The sequence below is a fragment of the Chiloscyllium plagiosum genome, unplaced genomic scaffold (genome assembly GCF_037043375.1).
Source record: "Chiloscyllium plagiosum isolate Xiang-an unplaced genomic scaffold, Cpla_swu_hap1 HiC_scaffold_25, whole genome shotgun sequence".
Taxonomy (NCBI): domain Eukaryota; kingdom Metazoa; phylum Chordata; class Chondrichthyes; order Orectolobiformes; family Hemiscylliidae; genus Chiloscyllium; species Chiloscyllium plagiosum.
The window spans coordinates 52,161,113-52,181,878 of record NW_028270163.1 but is presented as its reverse complement, the minus strand read 5'-3'; the positions used below and the strand labels follow the sequence as shown (position 1 = coordinate 52,181,878).

General features: G+C 39.5%; 1 protein-coding gene across 4 annotated transcripts in view; it reads left to right on the top strand.

Moving 5' to 3' along the window:
- bptf (bromodomain PHD finger transcription factor) overlaps positions 1-20,766 on the top strand; it is a 147,047-nt gene that overhangs the window by 87,695 nt on the left and 38,586 nt on the right. For 3 of the 4 annotated variants that reach the window (XM_043715048.2, XM_088000732.1, XM_043715047.2), the window contains exons 15-20: positions 3,778-3,902; positions 6,929-7,057; positions 8,961-9,111; positions 11,571-11,694; positions 14,248-14,503; positions 15,441-15,605. In XM_043715048.2, coding sequence (XP_043570983.2) covers positions 3,778-3,902; positions 6,929-7,057; positions 8,961-9,111; positions 11,571-11,694; positions 14,248-14,503; positions 15,441-15,605 — 950 coding nt within the window. The remainder of the gene's footprint in view (positions 1-3,777; positions 3,903-6,928; positions 7,058-8,960; positions 9,112-11,570; positions 11,695-14,247; positions 14,504-15,440; positions 15,606-20,766) is intronic. The other variant, XM_043715050.2, reaches the window with a different exon arrangement.

Below are 20,766 nucleotides of genomic sequence, written 5' to 3'. Positions count from 1 at the left end.
TCCTTAATTGTGGGCCAGGCATTGAGGTTCATTTTTCACCTGCTCTGGAGGTGTGCTGTCATGTATCTGAACAGTATCTAATCAAGATAATGTACCTTGAGTAAAGATTTTTATTTTCTTTAGCCCACCTAAATAAATACTTGCCAATGGCTGTACTAGTCTGAAAACAATTGTTCTGATCTTAGAAGCTATCAGACTTAGGCCTGGTATATTCTTGGATGAGAGACTTCGTGTTTTGCTGTAGAGCATGGGGAAACGATCAGTAGAACTTAAATGTAAGATTGCCGATCTTCAGATGAGAGAGGCTGAAGAGGTGTCTGCCTGCTTGACTGCATGTTATGAATATGTGGTATTGTTCATTGAAGTACACTGAAATCTGTGTCCAGGCAAACAGAATTCCCTCTAGCAGCACCTCAAGTCTGTCCATTGAACCTAGATCTTAATTACAAAATAGTTGACATAACTGGAAATGATCCAGAATCTGGGGGATTTAAGATTATAAACAATGCATCCACTAACTTTGCATCAACTATTTTAAAATTATAAAGTATTAGCCATTTGGTCTAGGTTTTTGACTTAGAGACATTGATTTCTTCTGTACTTGTACATTACTCACTGATCTGATATCCCCCTTGCATTGATCTTGGTACTCATTTATTTCTGGTGTATTACTGTGAAAGCAGAAGTACTGTTTGTTTAATGTCTCTGATTTTTTTTAAGCATTATTAATGCTCTAATTCAGGATCAGGAGAACCGATCTTACTTTTGCTAAACTCTTTTTACACTGGAAGCTTGTACAATCATGTCTTAGTATCTCCTTGCTTTATTCCAATATTCTAATTTACTCTTTACTGATTTATAACCCTCAAATTTATTACTGTTATTGGCAACAAAACCCTCTTGGGCTATGCTATGCTTGACGTTTTAAATTAGCTGTGGAAAGAACACTTTATTTCCCACATTGCTTTCCACTGAGAAATGAAAGCTTACTCGTTGAGAATTATTCAGTATTTTGAAGCATTTGAGGAAGGCTTACAAGCCAAGAAAATACACCAGCAATGGTCAGATACTGAGTGTTGAGCAAAAGAACATGTTCAGAGTCCTGAAAACGATTGGACAGATTTATAGTCTTTGGAGCATAGGTCACTGGACCTGAAATGTTGGGTATGCTTGCTCACCACAGCTGCTGGCAGACCTGCTGAGTTTCTCCAGTTGTTTTTGTTTTTGTTTCAGATTTCCATCATCCATCGTTATTTGTTTTTTTTTTGTTTGGACAGATAGATACATTGGTTATGAAGGCATTTGGGATATTCATTAGAATGAACTGAGGCATGAACATAAGAGATGTGAGATTTGCTGTCTTTATATGAAGCACTGAATGCCCACTAAGTACTGAATACTGACGCTCACCGCACTATAAGAAAGATAAAATTGTATTAGGAACGGCATGGGAGAGGTCTGTGAGGATATTGCCTAGACTGGAGAATTTTGGTTTTGAGGGCAGATTGCTAAGGGTGGGGTTGTATTCATGCAACAGGCTGAGCAGGAGTCCAAGTGAAGTATACAAAAACATTCCTTTCCCTCTATGGCTGAGGAATCCATAGATTGAGGGTAAGTGGGAAAATTTATTCAACCAGATAATGGTAGAGATCTGGAACTCACTGCCTGAAAAACCGATAGAAACCTTCCTAAAATGTAAAGATTACTCAAAGTATCATAACCTAGATGTTTATGGATCAAGTACTCACAAGTGGGCTTAAGTTTGATGGCTACTTGAGAACCAGCATAGCCATGATAGAGCTGAATGGGCTCCTATGTTGTTTCAATGATTAGATTAAATTAGATTCCCTACAGTGTGGAAACAGGCCCTTCGGCCCAACCAGTCCACACCGACCCTCCAAAGAGTAACCCACCCAGACCTATTTCCCTCTGACCAATGCACCTAGCAGTATGGTCAATTTAGCATGGCCAATTCACCTGACCTGTACATCTTTGGATTGTGGGAGGAAACCGGAGCAGCCGGAGGAAACCCACACAGACACAGGGACAATGTGCAAACTCCACAGAGACTGTCGCCTAAGGCTGGAATCGAACCAGGGATCCTGGTGCTGTGAGGCAGCAGTGCTAACCACTGAGCCACCATGCGGGATTTGATGATTTCTTTAAACGTTCACCATGGGCTGTTTCAGTCATATCCTTTATTTCAATTTCTTAATTTATCTTGAGCAATTTGAGCCTTGCAGTTTTGTAATTGGTTTAAAGTTTTATACTCTAGTTTAAACTTGCATGAATGTATCACCTTCAGACTTGATGTGAAATTCTACAATTTTCATTCATCTCCAGAGATTTTTATTAATTGAGAAAACACTGTGTTATTTTACAAGACATGATCTTAATTAGCTTCTTCCCTTGTTGACTCCATGACACAGTTATAGAGTCATAGAGAAGCACAGCATGGAAACAGACCCTTCGGTCCAATTTGTCCATGCTGACCAGATATCCTAACCTAATTTAGTTACATTTGCCAGCACTTGGCCCATATCTCTCTCAACTCTTCCTATTCACATACCCATACAGATGGCTTTTAAATGTTGTAATTGTACCAGTCTCCACCACTTCCTCTGGCAGCTCTTTGCAGACACACATCATTCTTGGCTTGAAAAAGTTGCCCGTTAGGTCTGTTTTATATCTTTTCCCCTCTCACCTTAAACCCACGTCCACTAGTTCTAAACTTCCCATCCCAGGGAAAAGACTTTGTCTATTAAAACTATCCATGTATCTCAGGATTTTATAAACCTGTATAAGGTCACCCCCCATCCTCAGACACTCCAGGGACAACAGCCCCAGCCTATTCAGCATCTCACTATAACTCAAATCCTCCAACCCTAGCAACATCCTTGTAAATCTTTTCTGAACCCTTTCAAATTTCACAACATCCTTTTGACAGGAAGGAGACCAGAATTGCATACAACATTCCAAAATTGGCCTAACCAATTTCCTGTACAGCTGCAACACGACCTCCCAATTCCTACACTCAATGCTCTGACCAATAAAGGAAAGCATACCAAATGCAGCCTTCACTATCCTATCTACCTGTGACTCTACTTTGAAGGAACTATGAGCCTCCATTCCAAGGTCTCTTTGTTCAGCAACATTCCGTAGGACCAGTGTATAAATCCTGCTCTGATCTGCTTTTCCAAACTGCAGCACCTTGCATTTATCTAAATTAAAGAGAAACAGTGGCTAATATGTTCAATGACCTTGTCCTCTTTACCACTTGAACCAGTTTGATATGTTCAGTCTGTGTGAAAATGAAATCCTGCATAATTGGAAGGTGTGCTGGAATGAATTGAAAATAAATGTTTTCTAAATCAATATGTTACCTTTGAGACTTGAATTAGATGAACAGGAAGCATTTGTATTATGTGGAGGAAGCTATATTTTTGGTTTTGTTTTACCATAAGGCAATGTTTTTTTTAAAAAGCATATAGCGCACTTATGGTTTTAACTTTTCACTTTGTTGATTTTCTTCTTCTTTATCTGTTGTTTGTCAAAATGCTTTGTGGTTTTTCTAGCTTGGCTTTTGCGGGACAAAATAAGTAGGACCATGAAATTAATAGCAGACTGGGGAAGTTCAGATGATACACCACTTTTGTGGTGTCAAGCATAAATTTTATATTAAGCACGTTATTATTTGCAATATGATCTTCAGAGTTTTCATAAAGCATGTTGTTGTTAGTAATTAATGGTCCGTTACACTAATATCTTTTTGCCTAGATATCGACTGCAAACTGTGAAATCCTTAGCTGGTGTCAGCCTTATGTTGCGGTTATTATGGGCGTGCTTACGATGGGATGACATGGCAGTTAAACCACCATCAGGAGTCACCACTGCACGTACAGGTATGGCACATTCTAAATCATCTGAGACTGTGATTTAGCTGATGCATTTTGGAGAGCTTTGGGTAAAGAGGATTTGCAGCTGTACGTGTTTTTGTACTATGCTGTTAGATACCTCCAAAATTAAAATATCTGAACCTTTTCAGAACGTAACAAGTTTAGATTATGTAGTTGCTCATGAATTTAGTTCTTTTTAAAAAAATGGTTAAAATGGCGATTTGCAATAATAGCACTTTCATTTATATAAAGCACATTTAGATATACTGTCCCTGCCAGTAGCAGTGGTGGACTCTCCCTCTTTATGGGCATTTAAACGGGCATTGGATAGGCATATGGAGGATATTGAGCTAGTGTAGATTAGGTGGGCTTGGATCGGCGCAACATCGAGGGCCAAAGGGCCTGTACTGCGCTGTATTTTTCTATGTTCAGAAGTAGTGGAATATTGATGCATGCCATCAGCTCAAAATGTGACACATTCTATGGAATTCTGATTGTATAGAGTGACTTCTGGGGGAATATTAGTAGCATTTAGGCATAGAAACAGTAAGCCAGTCAAGTCTACTTATCATGCAATGAGACCATGGCTGATCAGGCTCAACATCACCTCAAATACCTTCATATCAGGAATCTATCCTGTGAATTTTCAATGCTTTTCCTTTGATACGGGGACCAAAACCATTTCAGTTATGGCCTGACAAGTGCCTAGTGTAATTTTAGTAAAGCAGTTTTACATGGAGATTATGATATTTGCCTCTTTCAAATGTAAGTTGTGCTGACTTTGACATTTTCAATAAATACATTTATAATTGCACTATATGAAGAGATCAAAACTCTTCAAATCAAGGAGGTGCCAAAATCAGTCTTGTGATTCCACCAAATTTAACTTGAATGACATCAGTATTTAGGCTGCTACATGAGTCCTTGGTATTCCTGGCTTCTAGTTGGCAAAGAGAAAGAAGTCTCTGGCAGAAATTACACCTGTCAATAAATATTTCTATCTGGGAGATTTGGCCTTGGGGATTCTAGAGTCCAGTATACTAGCAATATTTGCAAGATAAATTGATCCAGGAGTCATGACCAAATGGTACAGCATTGTCCATTATACCCAAAAGCAGGGGATGAAACTGATATCATAGAATCCCTACAGTGTGAAACCAGGCCATTTGGCCCAACAAGTTCACACCGTTCTTCCGAAGAGTAACCCACCCAGACCTATTCCCATACCTTATTACTATGCATTTCCCTTGAACACTGTAATGTAATTTAGCATAGCCAGTTCACCTAACCCGTGCATCTTTGGACTGTGGGAGGAAACTGGAGTAACCGGTGGAAACCCACTCAGACATGGAGCATGTGCAAGCTCCACACAGATAGTCGCCTGAGGCTGGAATTGAACCTGGGTCCCTGGCACTGAGGCAGCAGTGCTAACCACCATGCTGCCATGGGATTTGACTTTAATGTAAATATCAGACATGTCTATATTTATATCCAGGCCAGTTTTCAAGAGAAAATAGGAGGTAGAATAGGACATATAATGTCTCAAACTTGCTCTGCCATTTTAGACCATAGCTGATCATTTGCTTCAATGCAGATCCAACTCTGTTGCCACATCCCTTGATTTCGCTAGTAACTAGGAATCTATCAGTCTCTGTCTTGAACTTGATTAACAACTGAATTTCCACAACTCTCTAGTGAAGAGAATTTAAAAGATTCACCACTCTTCATCAAGTTCCTCTCATCTTGCCTTTTACTCTGTCCCATGGTTCTCGACTCAGTTGTCGGGGAAACATCCTTTCTGCATCTAATTTGTCTGTCATTTGAATTTTTTAAAGTTTGAGATCAATCCTTAACAGGCCCAGTCTTCTCGATCTGTTCTCATAGGACAGTCCCTCCATCCCAGGAATCAGTCTAGTGAACCTTTACTCTTTCTATGACAAGTATACGCTTTCTTAGACAAAGAGACCACCATACTTGAGGTTTGGTTTTACCAGTGATCCAAACAATTAAACCAAGATTTCTTTGCTTCTGTACTCAAATTCTTGAAATAAAAGCTAATGTTTGGTTTCTGAATTGTTGGCTCCATTTGCATGCTAACCTTTGTTTTTTTTTAAGCTTATTTTTCCTAATTAACCTGTTCAGAGATGTTATTACACACCTCTGGAACAGGTGGGACTTGAACCCAGGTCCCTCAGTCCAGGGGTTGGGACATTACCACTCAACTCCAGAGAGCCCCTGCCTGCATGCTAATTTTCAGCAATTTAGGAACAATGACACCGCTCCCTTGGGCATCCACACATTCTAATCTCTCTGTTTAAGAAACATTCTGCTCCTTTGTTCCTCCTGCCAAAGTGGATAAGCCCTCACTTATCACATTATATTCCATGCTCTTGCACACTCATTCAACCTGTCTAAATCCAATTGAAGCCCCTTTGCATCCTCCTCTAAGTTCACATTCCCACCCAATTTTGTAACACCTGCACACTTGAAAATATTTGAATTTGCCCTCTGCATCCAAATTATTGATACAGACAGTGAATAGCTGGGGTCGAAGCATGGATTCTTGTCATACCCCATTGCTCACAGCCTGCAAACCTGAGAATGATCCATTCTCTGCATTCTGTCTGTAAAACAGTCTTTAGTGCATGTTAGTGTATAACACCCAATCCTGTGCTCTCTAATTTTGTTAATTCACCTCCTTTGTGGGACTTTATTAAAAAAAACTTCAACATCCAAATATACCACATCAACTGATTTCTTCCTTATCAACTTAGTCACATCCTCAAAAATACTGTCTTGTCAACAGAGTTCCCTTTCATAAATCATTAACTCTGTCCAATCAGACAGCTGTAGTAAACTTTGATATTGTAATAGCCAAGCTAATTACACAAAGGCATTTATGTAAAATATGTATTTTGGATAGGTTCGTTTTGTTTGAATTTGAAGTGGTGATTTTTGCTAGTTTATAATTTGACAGTGTATAGGCATTAACAAAAGTCGAGGATAAACTCACCCTTGTTATAACTTTGCAGAAACTACAGAAACTGATATCACTACTACGGAGATTATCAAGCGAAGAGATGTTGGTCCATATGGAATCCGTTCTGAATACTGCATTCGGAAGATTATCTGTCCTATTGGTGTTCCAGAAACTCCTAAAGGTAAAGTTCATCTCAAAAACATGAACATATCACTGTTTGTTGGTTCTCTAATTTTCCTGCAGAAATCCATTCTGATCTCTTTGAAGTGTGTTTTTCTTAGATCTTTATCTTGCTTTAAGACTTGATATCAATACTAGTATTAAATTCATTTGTCATATTGTCAGTATCTGCAAGATGTTCCTTCACCTTCAGTATGCTAACCAATTCTGGTATGTTAATTATTACTAAATTTAACCTGCAATCTTCTTCCTGACCTCTCCGCCCCTACCCCCACTCCGGCCTATCACCCTCACCTTAACCTCCTTCCACCTATTGCATTTCCAACGCCCCTCCCCCAAGTCCCTCCTCCCTACCTTTTATCTTAGCCTGCTTGGCACACTTTCCTCATTCCTGAAGAAGGGCTCATACCTGAAACGTTGATTCTCCTGCTCCTTGGATGCTGTCTGACCTGCTGCGCTTTTCCAGCAACACGTTTTCAGCTCTAAATTAACATAGCCTGTTTCAAGAAATATATTACTTCAAACACTTTAACTGTTTTGTTTCTTCCAGTTTGTGAAAAGTACAATTCCTGATTGCAGTCACTGCTTCCTGACCTCAATGTTTTTAAGTCTCTCACAATACCCAAGTACTAACTTGAGGTTTTATGTTCCATAAGTCTCTCCATATTGTCTCATTGCTTCAGCGCCCTTTTGAAATCCCTTCTTTCTGCTTCTATTATTGTATATTTTATCAAAATTGCTTTATTTCCTGTCCAGGTTTTCTTGCCCTTTGTAAAGTTTTGACTATTTGGCACCCAGTCATACTGGGCTTGTAGCTGGATCTCTTTAATGCTGCAACAACAAGCATGTCAAGCCAGTTTTCTGCTTCTGTCACAATTTTTCTTTCTTACCCTGTGTACATTTCTGTAGAGAGCAGCTATTTTCTAAGTGTCTCCTTCCTATAAATGAATTTTTTAGATACGATTAAATTAGATACTTTACGACACAGGCCGCTCAGCCCAACAGTTCCACACTGACCCTCAGAAGAGTAAGCCACCAGATCCGTTCCCCCTACCCTATATTTACCCCCGACTGATGCACCGAGCACTATGGGCAATTTAGCATGGCCAATTCACCTGACCTGCACATCTTTGTGATTGTGGGAGGAAAATGGAGCACCTGGAGGAAACTCACGCAGACACTGGGAGAATGTACAAATTCCATATAGACAGTCGCCCAAGGTGAGAATTGAACCCGAGTCCCTGACGCTGTGAGGAAGCAGTTCTAACCACTGAGCCATCCCTGCTGCCCTATATTGTTGTTTAATAATTTTGTTTTTTCACATGTTATCATACTGGGTAGATTTTCCTTTGTTTAAATTATTCCCCACTACCCTATTTACTCTCTTGTAAAATGACCAATGTCACCTTCTACAGTGAATTTCTATAAATAATTAGAATTGTGAGGGTCCAGAGCAAATCATTCCTAATGAAGGGATTATGCCTGAAACAGTGATGTTCCTGCTGCTTGGATGCTGCCTGCCCTCCTGTGCTTTTCTAACACCACACTCTCTACTCTGATCTCCAGCATCTACAGTCCTCACCTTTTCCAGAGCAAATCAGTCTAGCATAAGTGCTGGGCTACAAGAATCAAATTTTTGAGTCATAACCTTGTTTTAAATTTTGACCTTGTTGTTATCTCTCCTTATTGGATTCTGGAGGTTTTTAACTGGGCCTCGAGATGAAACTCTGTGCTTTTTCAAATTGTTTACTTTGGGGCTAGGTTAACTTGGCCTAAGGGACAAGTTGTATGCAATAAAAGGTTATATATGTCAGCTAAAAATAATGAATTGTTTTGATTAAATAGACAAAAGTTGTAAGTCGTTTAACTTTTTTTTAATCTTTTGTTTGCTTTCCCATTTGAAGAAACTCCAACACCACAGAGAAAAGGTCTTCGATCTAGTGCATTACGGCCAAAGAAGGTGGAGGCCCCAAAGCAGACTGGTCCTGTAATAATTGAGACCTGGGTTCCAGAGGAAGAACTGGATTTGTGGGAAATTCGCAGTTTTGCAGAGAGGTAGAACCGACCTGGTCCATGTCTATATTTATTCAGTGTACAATAGCAAATCATTTTAGCCTCGAACAAATCTTCAGTAGACTGTATTTATTTTCATTATGCTGCAAACTGATTAAGTTTGATGGTTCTATGATAAATAAGTGCAAGATTAGTGAGCTAAGCAGAGATGTTATTTTTACTTGACTAAGAAACTAGGAGTACGAGTATGCTATTCAGCCAGCTCTGGCATTAAGTATGATCATGGTTACTCTTCCATCTCAGTACCATATTCCCACTTTCTGTCCATATTCCTCTATGACTTGAAAATCTAAAAATATATCAATTGCTCACTTGAATATATGCAGTGACTTGGTATCCACAACCATTTGTGGTAGAGAATTACACTAATTCATTACCCTTTGAGTGAAGAAATATTTTTCCTTATCTAGGTCTTAAATGACTTAGCCTGTAGCCTGCAACTGTGACCCCTTGCTGTAGCTTCCCAATCAAGGAACACATCCTCCCCTCATTAGTTTGTCCAGCCCTGTTAGAATTTTATACATTTCAAATAGATCCGCATTCATTCCTCTAAACTTTGGTTTGACTGCACCTGTGGTCACTAATCTCTCTTCATTGGATTGTCCTACCATTTCTGGTTTCAATCTAATGCATTTCTCCACTGCAATTACTTTAGATTTGCTTGTATGTCTATTTAATTAGTGGATGGTGAATTTATGAAATTTCATATTTGAGACCTGCAAATTGTCTCAAAACTTCTAGACTTAATACATCATGTGCCATCTTAACAGTGCAAAATGTAAAACTGGACCAGGAAGTTTTGAGTGGAAAATTGCGACGCCTATTCAAAGCTATTTGAATTTCATGTATGCTGGTTTCTTGGGAACAAAAAAAGTAAATGTTTGTAGGATATTTTAGAAGTTATCGCTTGTGTGCCAACGAATTTCTAATACCTAGAGATTGACGTTGGTTTGAAACTTTAGATGTGTTTAAAAAAAAAGGTTTGGAAGGTGGAGGGAAAATATTAACGTGCAGAATTTGGAAATACTTGAAATTAACTAATTTGATTTACTTTTAATATCAGTGTCCCTAATATACATTTCAAAGGACATTTTCAGAAGATCTTTAGCATGCCAATCTAACTTTTTAAAATGCATCAGACTAACAGGTCTCTTAAGTAATATGGTCTTGAATTGCCAGGCACACTCTGACTCGAGTAAAAGGTAGAATTAACAATTCCGTGAAGATTTTTTGGATATATTTTCATTTACGTTGCTCGATTTGAATCATTGTGGTTTTTGGGAAAATAATTAATCTGTTAGCTTTTATTATGGTTGTAAACAAATGGTACAAATAATGGAAATGGAAAACTGTGCATATCTTCTATCCTTGAGAATAAGGGATCACAGATTTCGGAGATGGATGAGGCATTTGTTCTCAAAGAAGTTTGTGGAATCTGTGGAATTCTTGACCATAGAGGGCAGTTCCCTACATATTTTTCCGTTCAAAATAACAACCTAATTACTATGAATGTCTAGACAATGATGAATGTCTCTGAAGTGCATCCCTGACTCTTAACTACTCGTGTGATCAATGGACTTGAAGCCATTCTCAATTTGTTTTGGGAAACTGGGTAGCAAAGTGAGCACAGGGCTTAAGTCCAGGCTGATAGACTTGCCCCTCTGTTTTCTGGTTGTAAAGGTTTCCAGTGAACTGAGTTTGGACAAAATTAATCCACTTTCTATTCGTCCAAATTCCATACATATTGGTGGTGGCACTCTGACTGTGGGATCTCTGATTGATCTTTAGTTCATATTTGGCTTGTTATACTTGATTTGGAAGTTGTTAATGATGATTGAAACACAAGATGAGTGTTTGAATTAGGAAAAGCTCTATTTAGCAGTGCCAGTTTTGCTCAATTACATTTTTAAAAAAATGTCACTGCTTCAGTTTGACTGGATTCAGACTCCTGAGCAGAAGGGAACATTAATCTGATGAATCCTGCCCACAAGGTTGGTGAATTGAGTGATGGCACAATTATGTGGTGAAAAGCTCATCTCTGGCTGAAATGGCACCAATGTTGTGAACTTTTTCATGCAGTCTCAAATGCTTGCCAATGAAAAGGATGGAGTCTGTGTCGAGAGTATGGAGTTTTGGTCATCATAAAACAATAATTAAAATATTGGCAATTTGAGGGCTCTGAGAAGCTGCTATGAAAGAGGAGTTTGAGGCCTGAGGCAGACCATCCATGATTTTATTGAGTGGCAGGATAAGTTTCAGGGCTGAATGCTAATCCTGCACCTATTTCTTTTGATCTTGCACCCAGGACCTCCCAATATTTAGCTGGAGGGATTTTCCATGCATCAATTAGTAAAATGTAAAAACATAGCATTTAGCTGATTTTTTGCATAAAGTCACCACTCTTAAACAATGATTTGGTCATGTATTTCCTTGTTTTTCAGGGTGGAAAAGGAGAAGGCACAAGCTGCTGAGCAGCAAGCAAAGGTTAGTGAGCAGAAGAAATCCGAAGAGTTCAAGGCCCAACTGGAGGCCCAGCTTAAGCAGCAGCGATTGGCTGCTCAACAGGTGGGAAGGCATGAAGTTTCCTCATCCCACCTGTGTAAACTGCATTGAATTTAATTTTTATTCTTAAAAGAATTCATTCTTTTTACATTGTAGGGTCATGAAGGAAAGAGTTATTACTATGATGTATTAACATGTTTATTTTGTAAACTATTTTGAGCTCTTTAACACTGAGAGTGTAGTATTAGTACACTTGTATCCTTTGACTTGGAATGGCATATGAAGTGCTACCAAATGACTCTTGGTAGTCACATACCTCCTGTCAAGGGTTGTCGGGAGCAAAATGTCCTGTGTGATGCAGCTGTAGAAAACCTGATCACCAATTTTGTGATCCAGGTGCAATTCCAGCCTCGTGTTTGCACATTCTCCCCATGTCTGCGTGGGTTTTCTCCCACAGTCAAAGATGTGCAAGTCAGATGAATTAGCCATGGGAAATGCAGGGTTACAGGGATAGGGATGGGGGTGGGTCTGGATGGGATGCTCTTCAGGTATTGGTATGGACTTGAGGGAGGAAATTGCCTGATTCAACATTGTAGGGATTCTATTCTATGAAATCTTCTGTCCAAAAGATCTCGTCAGTGTCACGTTAGTAGACTACCAATGCTCTTGGACACTTAGTGCTATTTTGTGGAAGATCATTCCATTTAGAGTGTTGTGTGGCCACCTGGAAAAGCGTTAAACTATGGCAGCAAATATTACTTTGGCTTAGTGTTCTCAAGCTAAAGTTAGTTTCATTCTATCAGAAATTTTAAAAATGATTATTGGAAGTATTCTGCTCTCTCCCCACCCCCACCCCCCAGCCCACATATCACGAATTTGATGATTAATCAAATGGTTTGTTTAGCTTTTCCCTGTATAAGTAATGATATTGAAATATTATTTCCTCTGTAGTCATAGAGATGTCCAGCATGGAAACAGACCCTTCGGTCCAACCCGTCCCAACCCAATCTTGTCCCACCTGCCAGTACCTGGCCCATATCCTTCCAAACCCTTCCTGTTCATATACCCATCTAAATGCCTCTTAAATGTTGCAATTGTACCAGCCTCCACCACTTCCTTTGGCAGCTCATTCCATACGTACCACCCTCTGTGTGAAAAAGTTGCCCTTTAGGTCTCTTTTATATCATTCCCCTCTCACCCTGAACCTATGCCCTCTAGTTCTGTATTCACCGACCCCAGGGAAGAGACTTTGTGTATTTACCCTAAACACGCCCCTCATAATTTTGTAAACCTCTATAAGATCACCCCATAGCCTCCGACGCTTCAAGGAAAACCACCCCAGCCTGTTCAGCCTCTCTCTATAGCTCAAATCCTCCAACCCTGACAACATCCTTTTAAATTTTTTCTGAACCCTTTCCAGTTTTACAACATCTTTCCGAGAGAACGAGACCAGAATTGCGCACAGTATTCCAACAGTGGCCTAACCAATGTCCTGTACAGCTGCAACATGACTTCCCAACTCCTGTACTCAATACTGTGACTAATAAAAGAAAGCATACCAAGCGCCGCCTTCACTATCCCATCTACCTATGACTCCACTTTCAAGGAGCTATGAACCTGCACTCCAAGGTCTCTTTGTTCAGCAACACTCCCTACGACCTTGCCATTAAGTGTATAAGTCCTGCTAAGATTTACTTTCCCAAAATGCTGCACCTCCCATTTATCTGAATTAAACTTCATCTGCTACTCCTCAGCCCATTGGCCCATCTGGTCAAGATCCTGTTGTATCTGAGGTAACTTTCTTCGCTGTCCACTACACCTCCAATTTTGGTGTCATCTGCAAACTTACTAACTGTACCTCTTATGCTCGCATCCAAATCATTTATGTAAATGACAAAAAGTAGAGGACTCGGCACTGATCCTTGTGGTACTCCACTGGTCACAGGCCTCCAGTCTGAAAAACAACCCTCCATCACCACCCTCTGTCTTCTACCTTTGAGTCAGTTCTGTATCCAATTGGCTAGTTCTCCCTGTATTCCATGAGATCTAACCTTGCTAACCAGTCTCCCATGGGGAACCTTGTCGAACGCCTTACTGAAACTAAAGAAATTCCAATCCTAGCATGGTTAAAAATTCCTCAACACCAGGTTTTGTTGGAAGCACTAGCTTTCTGACTGTTGCTCTTTCATCAGGTAGCCCCCTGATGAAGGAGCAGCGCTCTGAAAACAAGTGCTTCTAAATAAACCTTTTGGACTATAACCTGTTGTTGAGAGATTTTTAACTTTGACCACCCCAGTCCAACCCCGGCGCATCCATTATTATGTTCATGTGTAGTAATCTGAAAATGAGCACAATTGTTTGGCCATAAGTGGTAAGACCTTACCTGTTAATGTATTACCGTGCTTATGTGTGAACAGTACGGATTAATTTACACAAATATGGGCTGAGAGAAGAGTCTATGAGAACATTGGAATATCTCATCTGTGAATCTTTGCTGAGACTACAACCAAAGACAGGAATATTGTCCATGCATTGTCTTTGATTTTTATCTTGTGAAAATATATGCATTGGTGCTGTGTGGGCAAACCTTTAATAAATTTTATTCTGCCTTAACAGAAACGTCTTGAGCAGCAGAAGTTATCTTCCACTCCAAGTTCCTCCTCTTCTGTATCTACAACCAACAGCACTACTACCACTGTTGCCACCTCCCAGAAGTTAGTGGTAGGTTCCTTGACAGGACAGGTTTCCCCAGGAACAAAGGTGGTATTTACAACCACAAAAGTGGGTTCACCAACTACAGTAACATTCCAGCCTAACAAGAATTTTCAACAGAGTTTTGCTACCTGGATCAAGCAGGGCCAGAGTGGGTCAGGTATGTATCTCTGTGGATACAGCCAGTGCATTAATATTTGAGAGAGAAGTAATAAATAAGTCTGATCATGTGTGATTGCATGCACAGTGTTCTTCACCTCAGCAGTGACATTAAGCAGAGACCTCCCTAAAGATGGGAAGAAAATCAGAACTTTGTTTCTGTGTAAAATATTTTTATCTTCTTCATCCCAGTGATTTCATTGGGAGCACAGGCTAGAGTTAAACTCTTAAGGCTTTAATTTTTACGTTTTGATTTTGCTTTATTGTTGAATTAGGATGCATCACTAATCCAACATTGCCTGCCTTAATAGGTGTAGCTTTTTGTCAAATGTCCTATTGTCACTGAATAAATTACCATGTCTTTAATCTCCTGTTGTCATGATGCAATGTATTACTGAGGAACACAAACTCCATTTAACTCAATTAACCTGGCATGATGTTGAGAGCCATTAAATTTATCACAGGGTTGAAGAGAAACGTTGGACAGATATCTTACTCTCTCTTAAAAGTGTATCCTTTTGTCAGTCAGGGGAACTATTGCATATATGATTAATGTATTTGTCTTATAACTTGAAAATAAATAAATCTTGAAACTATTTTAATTTTCTTAAAAGGTACCTTCTTGAAAGGTTACTTATTTTATTTTTTCTATTGCTTGGTCTGTATATTAAAATAGCTAATGAACCAAAACATTCCTTTTGTCCACTCGTGTAAAGTTATTCTCATGTGTAAACACTTTTTTTTTAATAGTAAATAAGTTACCTTTTGTTTAGTCTTAATTTAATTACACTTTGAATTAATATTTGCTGAGTTTTGATTTGGTAATATGAAAGCTGAGCAACTCACTTGTTGCTCATTGTTCAAATATAAGTCTCAGATGTCAACGAAATAGTAAAAGTCCTAACTGTTGTTTATATCTCTCATCCATTTCCTTCTAGTTACCAGCACAGTTTCTACCACAGGTACAACCATTGCCACCACGGGTCAAACTTTCCAGATAACAGGCAGTCCAGTAACCATGACTGGCAAGGTGATAACTGCTAAGCTTCCACTCTCTGCAAACAGCAAAATCCTGACTGTCAACGTACCAACCACTCAAGGAGGTAGAATGGAGAATATTATTTCATAGTGCATATTTTAAATCACAGGACTCTTAATATATATTGTCATCTGCTGGAATATAACTAAAGCTCCAAATATTTTTAACATGTCAGTAAATTTATATTCGCTTTTGTGTTTTCCATTTTTCTCTTTGTTTTCTAAAATTTATTTATAAAGCTTTAAATCAATGGAGAAAATTACTGCTGGCACCTTTTATGACTTAAGGAAGCAACAATGGGCGGGTTGAGATGGTGTGATCTGTAGTGACAACTGTGGTTAACTTCATTTATCAAGATTTGCAGTCCCACTTGGACAGGAGAAGGAAGATGAACCTTCAGTTGAAATTCACTAGGTATATTTTAAACTGGATTTTCAAGTCTTCAGTGTAGTGTTTCAATGCATCTTGCAGCTCTTGATAGAAAATCTACCATTTTGAAGGAATGCACACAAGAAATCATAACCTGGCCTGCTAATGTGACCTCATTGGTATCAATTTGAAAGTGTTTCAAACTTAATGTTTATATTCACATGGTATATTTAGATATAAATTCCAAGAGCTTGCAACATGCTCCTAAATATAACACATTTACTGAAAAATGTTTGTGTTGTAGCAAGTGATGACGAATTAAACTTTCAGTTGGGATGGTCAAAAGCATTGTGACTGACTATTTGGAATCTTAGAAAAGGGAAGAGCAAGTGGCAGATTCAGATTACTGGCATGTGAGCAGAACTCTGCTTGAGTATTTTGTTTGCATGTACAGTGCTCCTCGCCTTGTAAGTAAGAAAGGCATAGCTCTCATTCATGCTGGTATAAACCCAGCTCCATTTTTATGTGCAAACTGGTTTCTGAAGAGTAGTGTACCTTTTCAAAAGGCAAAAAAAAGTGGATTGGTACACTATAAGGCACTTCTGTCAGTATCGAATGTCAATGTTGGATTGTTCTCATGGAAGCTGAAACCTTGCTTGAGAAATTTGTCATTTTCCCCACCACAATTCGAGAGATGCTCCATGAAATGAATGAATTGGAGAAGAACTGATTCCTTTCATGAGCAGCCCAGTAAGTGGTGCTTGTGCCTCATGCATTTACTATCATAAAGTGACGTGTTCGAGAAACTCAGCAGGTTTGACCTCATTTGTGAATAGAGATACAGAGTCAATGTTTTGAATACAAGAACATAACATCAGGAGTAGGTCATTCAGCCCCTTCACCCTGTTCCACCATTCAATAAGATCACAACTGATATGTGGCCTAATTCCTTATATCTGTCTTTTGCTCATATCCTTTAAGACCTTTTCTTAGCAAAAGTTTATGTTTCTCAGATTTAAAATTAACAATTGATCGAGCATCCACTGCCATTTGCAAAAGTGAGTTCTAAATCTCTAACATGCTTTGTGTGTAGAATTTTCCTAACTTGTCTCCTGAATAGTCTGTTCTAATTTGTAGACATGCTCATAGTTCTTGATTCCCCAACCAGTTGAAATAGTTTATCTACTCTGACTTTTCCTGTTAATATCTTTAAGCCTTCTTTCACGTCATCTTTTAACCAGCCAAAATCTGGGGAAAAAAAAATAGGTCAAATGTATGTAAACTCACCTCATAAATTAATCCCTGAAGTCCAGATATCATTCTTATGCACAAATGTTGTACTTCCTCCAAGGTTGACACATTTTTCCGAAATGTAATGCCCAGATCTGCTGTCAGCATTACACGTGGGGTATAAACAGGATTTATGTATGGCTACAGCATAACATCAGTATCTAGCTTTCTATGTAAAAGGGCTAGCATTCCATTAGCTGCCTTGATTATTTTCCGCACATGTTCTTGGCATTTAAAGATTTGTGCACCTGAACCCCAAGTCTCTTTGGATATCCACTGTATTTAACTTTATACCATCTAGAAAGTATCCTGATTTATACTTGATCTAAAATGGATAACCTCACATTTGCTCACATTGAAATCCATCTGCCCCAGTTTCACCTATTCACCATCAGCAAGTTTGCGTATATGACTTTATATACCATTATCCAAGTCATTAATAAGTATTGTGAATAATTGAAGCCCCGACACAGATCTTTGTAGGATCCCCACTAGTCTCATCCTGCCAATTTGAGTACCTTCTCATTATCCCTATTTTCTATCACCTGCCATTTAATCAATTTCCAGCCATGTCAATAATACACACAAAGTTCCATGGGCTTCTATCTTCGTTAAGTCTTTTGTATGGCACTTAAATGTTTTCAGAAAGTCCACATGAACAGCCTCCATAGACATTCTCCATCCACTATGATAGTCACCTCTTCAAAAACTTAAATTAGGTTTGTCAAGCATGACCTACCTGTCATAGGAAAAGCTACTTCCTTGAAAATTGTTGGTGTTCAGTTATCCCATTGTTGATTACAAACTCTGCATCAACTTCCCCAGCGTAGATATTAGGTTAAGTGATCTTAGTGGGACAGATGATGAGGGTTTTCAGAGTAAAAATTAAGGAAGTGCAAATCCATGCACTTTTATTTTTGCTAACATTTGCTTTGAGAAACCTTAATTGAATGCATTCCTAAAATCCAAACAAGTTACATTCATAAATATTGAATCCTCAGACAATTCATCTTCATATCCTGTTTTTCCCTTTGATTTGTTGAAATGCTTTGTCAGTGTTTTCTTATGACTGATTCTAGTTCGTAAGATATAGGAGCAGAATTAGGCCATTTGGCCCATCAACTCTGCTCCACCACTTGATCACGGCTGATATGCTCCTCACCTCCATTTTCCTGCCTTCTCCATATCCCTTCAACCCATTACCAATTAAAACTCTGTCTAACTCCTCCTCAAATTTACTCGCTGTCCTAGCATCCACCACACTTTGGGGTAGCAAACTCCACAGATTCACAACACTTCTAAGGAGAAACTACTTCTCCCACTTTGCTTTAAATTTGCTACCCCTTATCCTAAGACTATGATCACTTGTCCTACAATGTCTCACAAGAGGAAGCATCCACTCCAAGTCTATTTTATCAACACCTTTTATCATCTTGACTACCTCAGTTCGATCTCCCCTCATTCTCCTAAATTTCAGAGTGCATAGGGCTAACTATTCAGCCTGTCTCCATATGACAAACCCCTCATTTCTCGATCATTCCAGTAAGCCACCTCTCAACTGCATTTTAGTAATGGATGTCAGTTGGTTTGCTGAGCTGGAAGGTTCGTTTTCAGACGTTTCATCATCATACTAGGTAACATCTTCAGTGAGCCTCCGGTGAAATTCTGGTGTTATGTCCTGCTTTCTATTTGTATTTAGGTTTCGTTGGGTTCGTGATGTTATTTCCCATTCTATTTCTCAGAACATGGTGGATGGGGTGTGTGTGTGTGTGTGTGTGTGTGTGTGTGTGTGTGTGTGTGTGTGTGTGTGTGTGTGTGTGTGTGTGTGTGTGTGTGTGTGTGTGTGTGTGTGTAGAGATCTGGTTGGAATGCCATGCTTCTATGGATTACCCAAAACTCTCAAACCAGGAACCCCCCTCAGACCCATAGTCTCACTATCTAGACCACCAATATACAGTTTAGCCAAGGAACTACACCAAAGACTAAATCACTTAGTAGAAGACTCACGCCACTCCATTCACTCCTCCCAAGAATTCCTGAATACCATCAAAGACACCAAGATAGAAGAGGATGAAATAATGGTCTCCTTTGACTTAACAGTCCTGTTCACATCACCTTACCAAAGAAACACTAACTATGCTATTAGAAGAACCAAAGACCCATATACCAAACACCACCAACTTCTTCAGCAAGGACAACATTGTCAAGCGAGTGGACCTATGCCTTACCGCCCACTTCACTTTCAATAACAAAACCTACATACAAACCAACGGAACAACCGTGGGTTCTCTGATATCAGGGTACTTATCAGGGGCAATAATGCAGAGACTTGAATGTCAACAGATCTGCCAGTCATCCAACCCAAACTTTGGGTCCGCTATGTGGATAGCACCTTTGTCATTGCTAAACAAATTAGAGGAAACCTTCAACATCTGTAATATCCTTACTGGCATAAAATTCACTAATGAGGGAAACAACATCGAACTGCCATTCCTGGATGTCACAGTGCAGCAAACAGCCAATGGGGAACTTCAAACCAGTATCTGCAGGAAAACAACACATACGGACTGCAGAAGCAATCATCCCAACACCCACATACGAAGCATTAAACAATATTTCAATGAGCTACCACACGCTGCAGCACAGAGGAACTACAAAAAGCAGAGGAAAATCACTGAAACACCGTGTTCAAAAAGAATGGGTACCCAGTGAATACAGAGCTGGAAATGTGTTGCTGGAAAAGCGCAGCAGGTCAGACAGCATCCAGGGAACAGGAGAATCGACGTTTCGGGCATAAGCCCTTCTTCAGGAATCCTGAAGAAGGGCTTATGCCCGAAACGTCGATTCTCCTGTTCCCTGGATGCTGTCTGACCTGCTGCGCTTTTCCAGCAACACATTTCCAGCTCTGATCTCCAGCATCTGCAGACCTCACTTTCTACCCAGTGAATACAGTCCACTGATTTCTCTCAGCAACAAACCCAAACAAGCAGACAAAATGTTCTCAGAAACCCCAGCCACTTTCCCCTACATCAAAGACATCTCTGAAATGACTGCCAGAGTACTCCGACCTCTTGGCATCATGGTAGCCCACAAACATGCCAAAACACTAAAACAGCAGCAAATGAACTTGTAAGACCTTATGCAGACAACAATTAAAACAAATGCCATTTACAAAATACCTTGCAAGAACTGTAACAAACACTACATTGGACAGACAGAAAACTAGCCACCAGGATACATGAACATCAACTAGCCACAAAACGACATGATCTACTTTCACTAGTATCCTTACATACAGATGAGGAAGGACACCACTTTGATTGGGACAACACATCCATCCTTGGACAAGCCAAACAGAGGCATGCACGAGAATTCCTAGAAGCATGGCATTCCAATCGGAACTCTATCAACAAACACTTGGACTTGGACCCCACCTACTACCTTGTGAGAAAAAGAACATGAAATGGCATCACCAACATGGGAAATGGCATCACCAACCCAGAGAAACCTAAACACACATAGAAAGCAGGATATAACACCAGTGCTTCACCAGAGGCGCACTGATG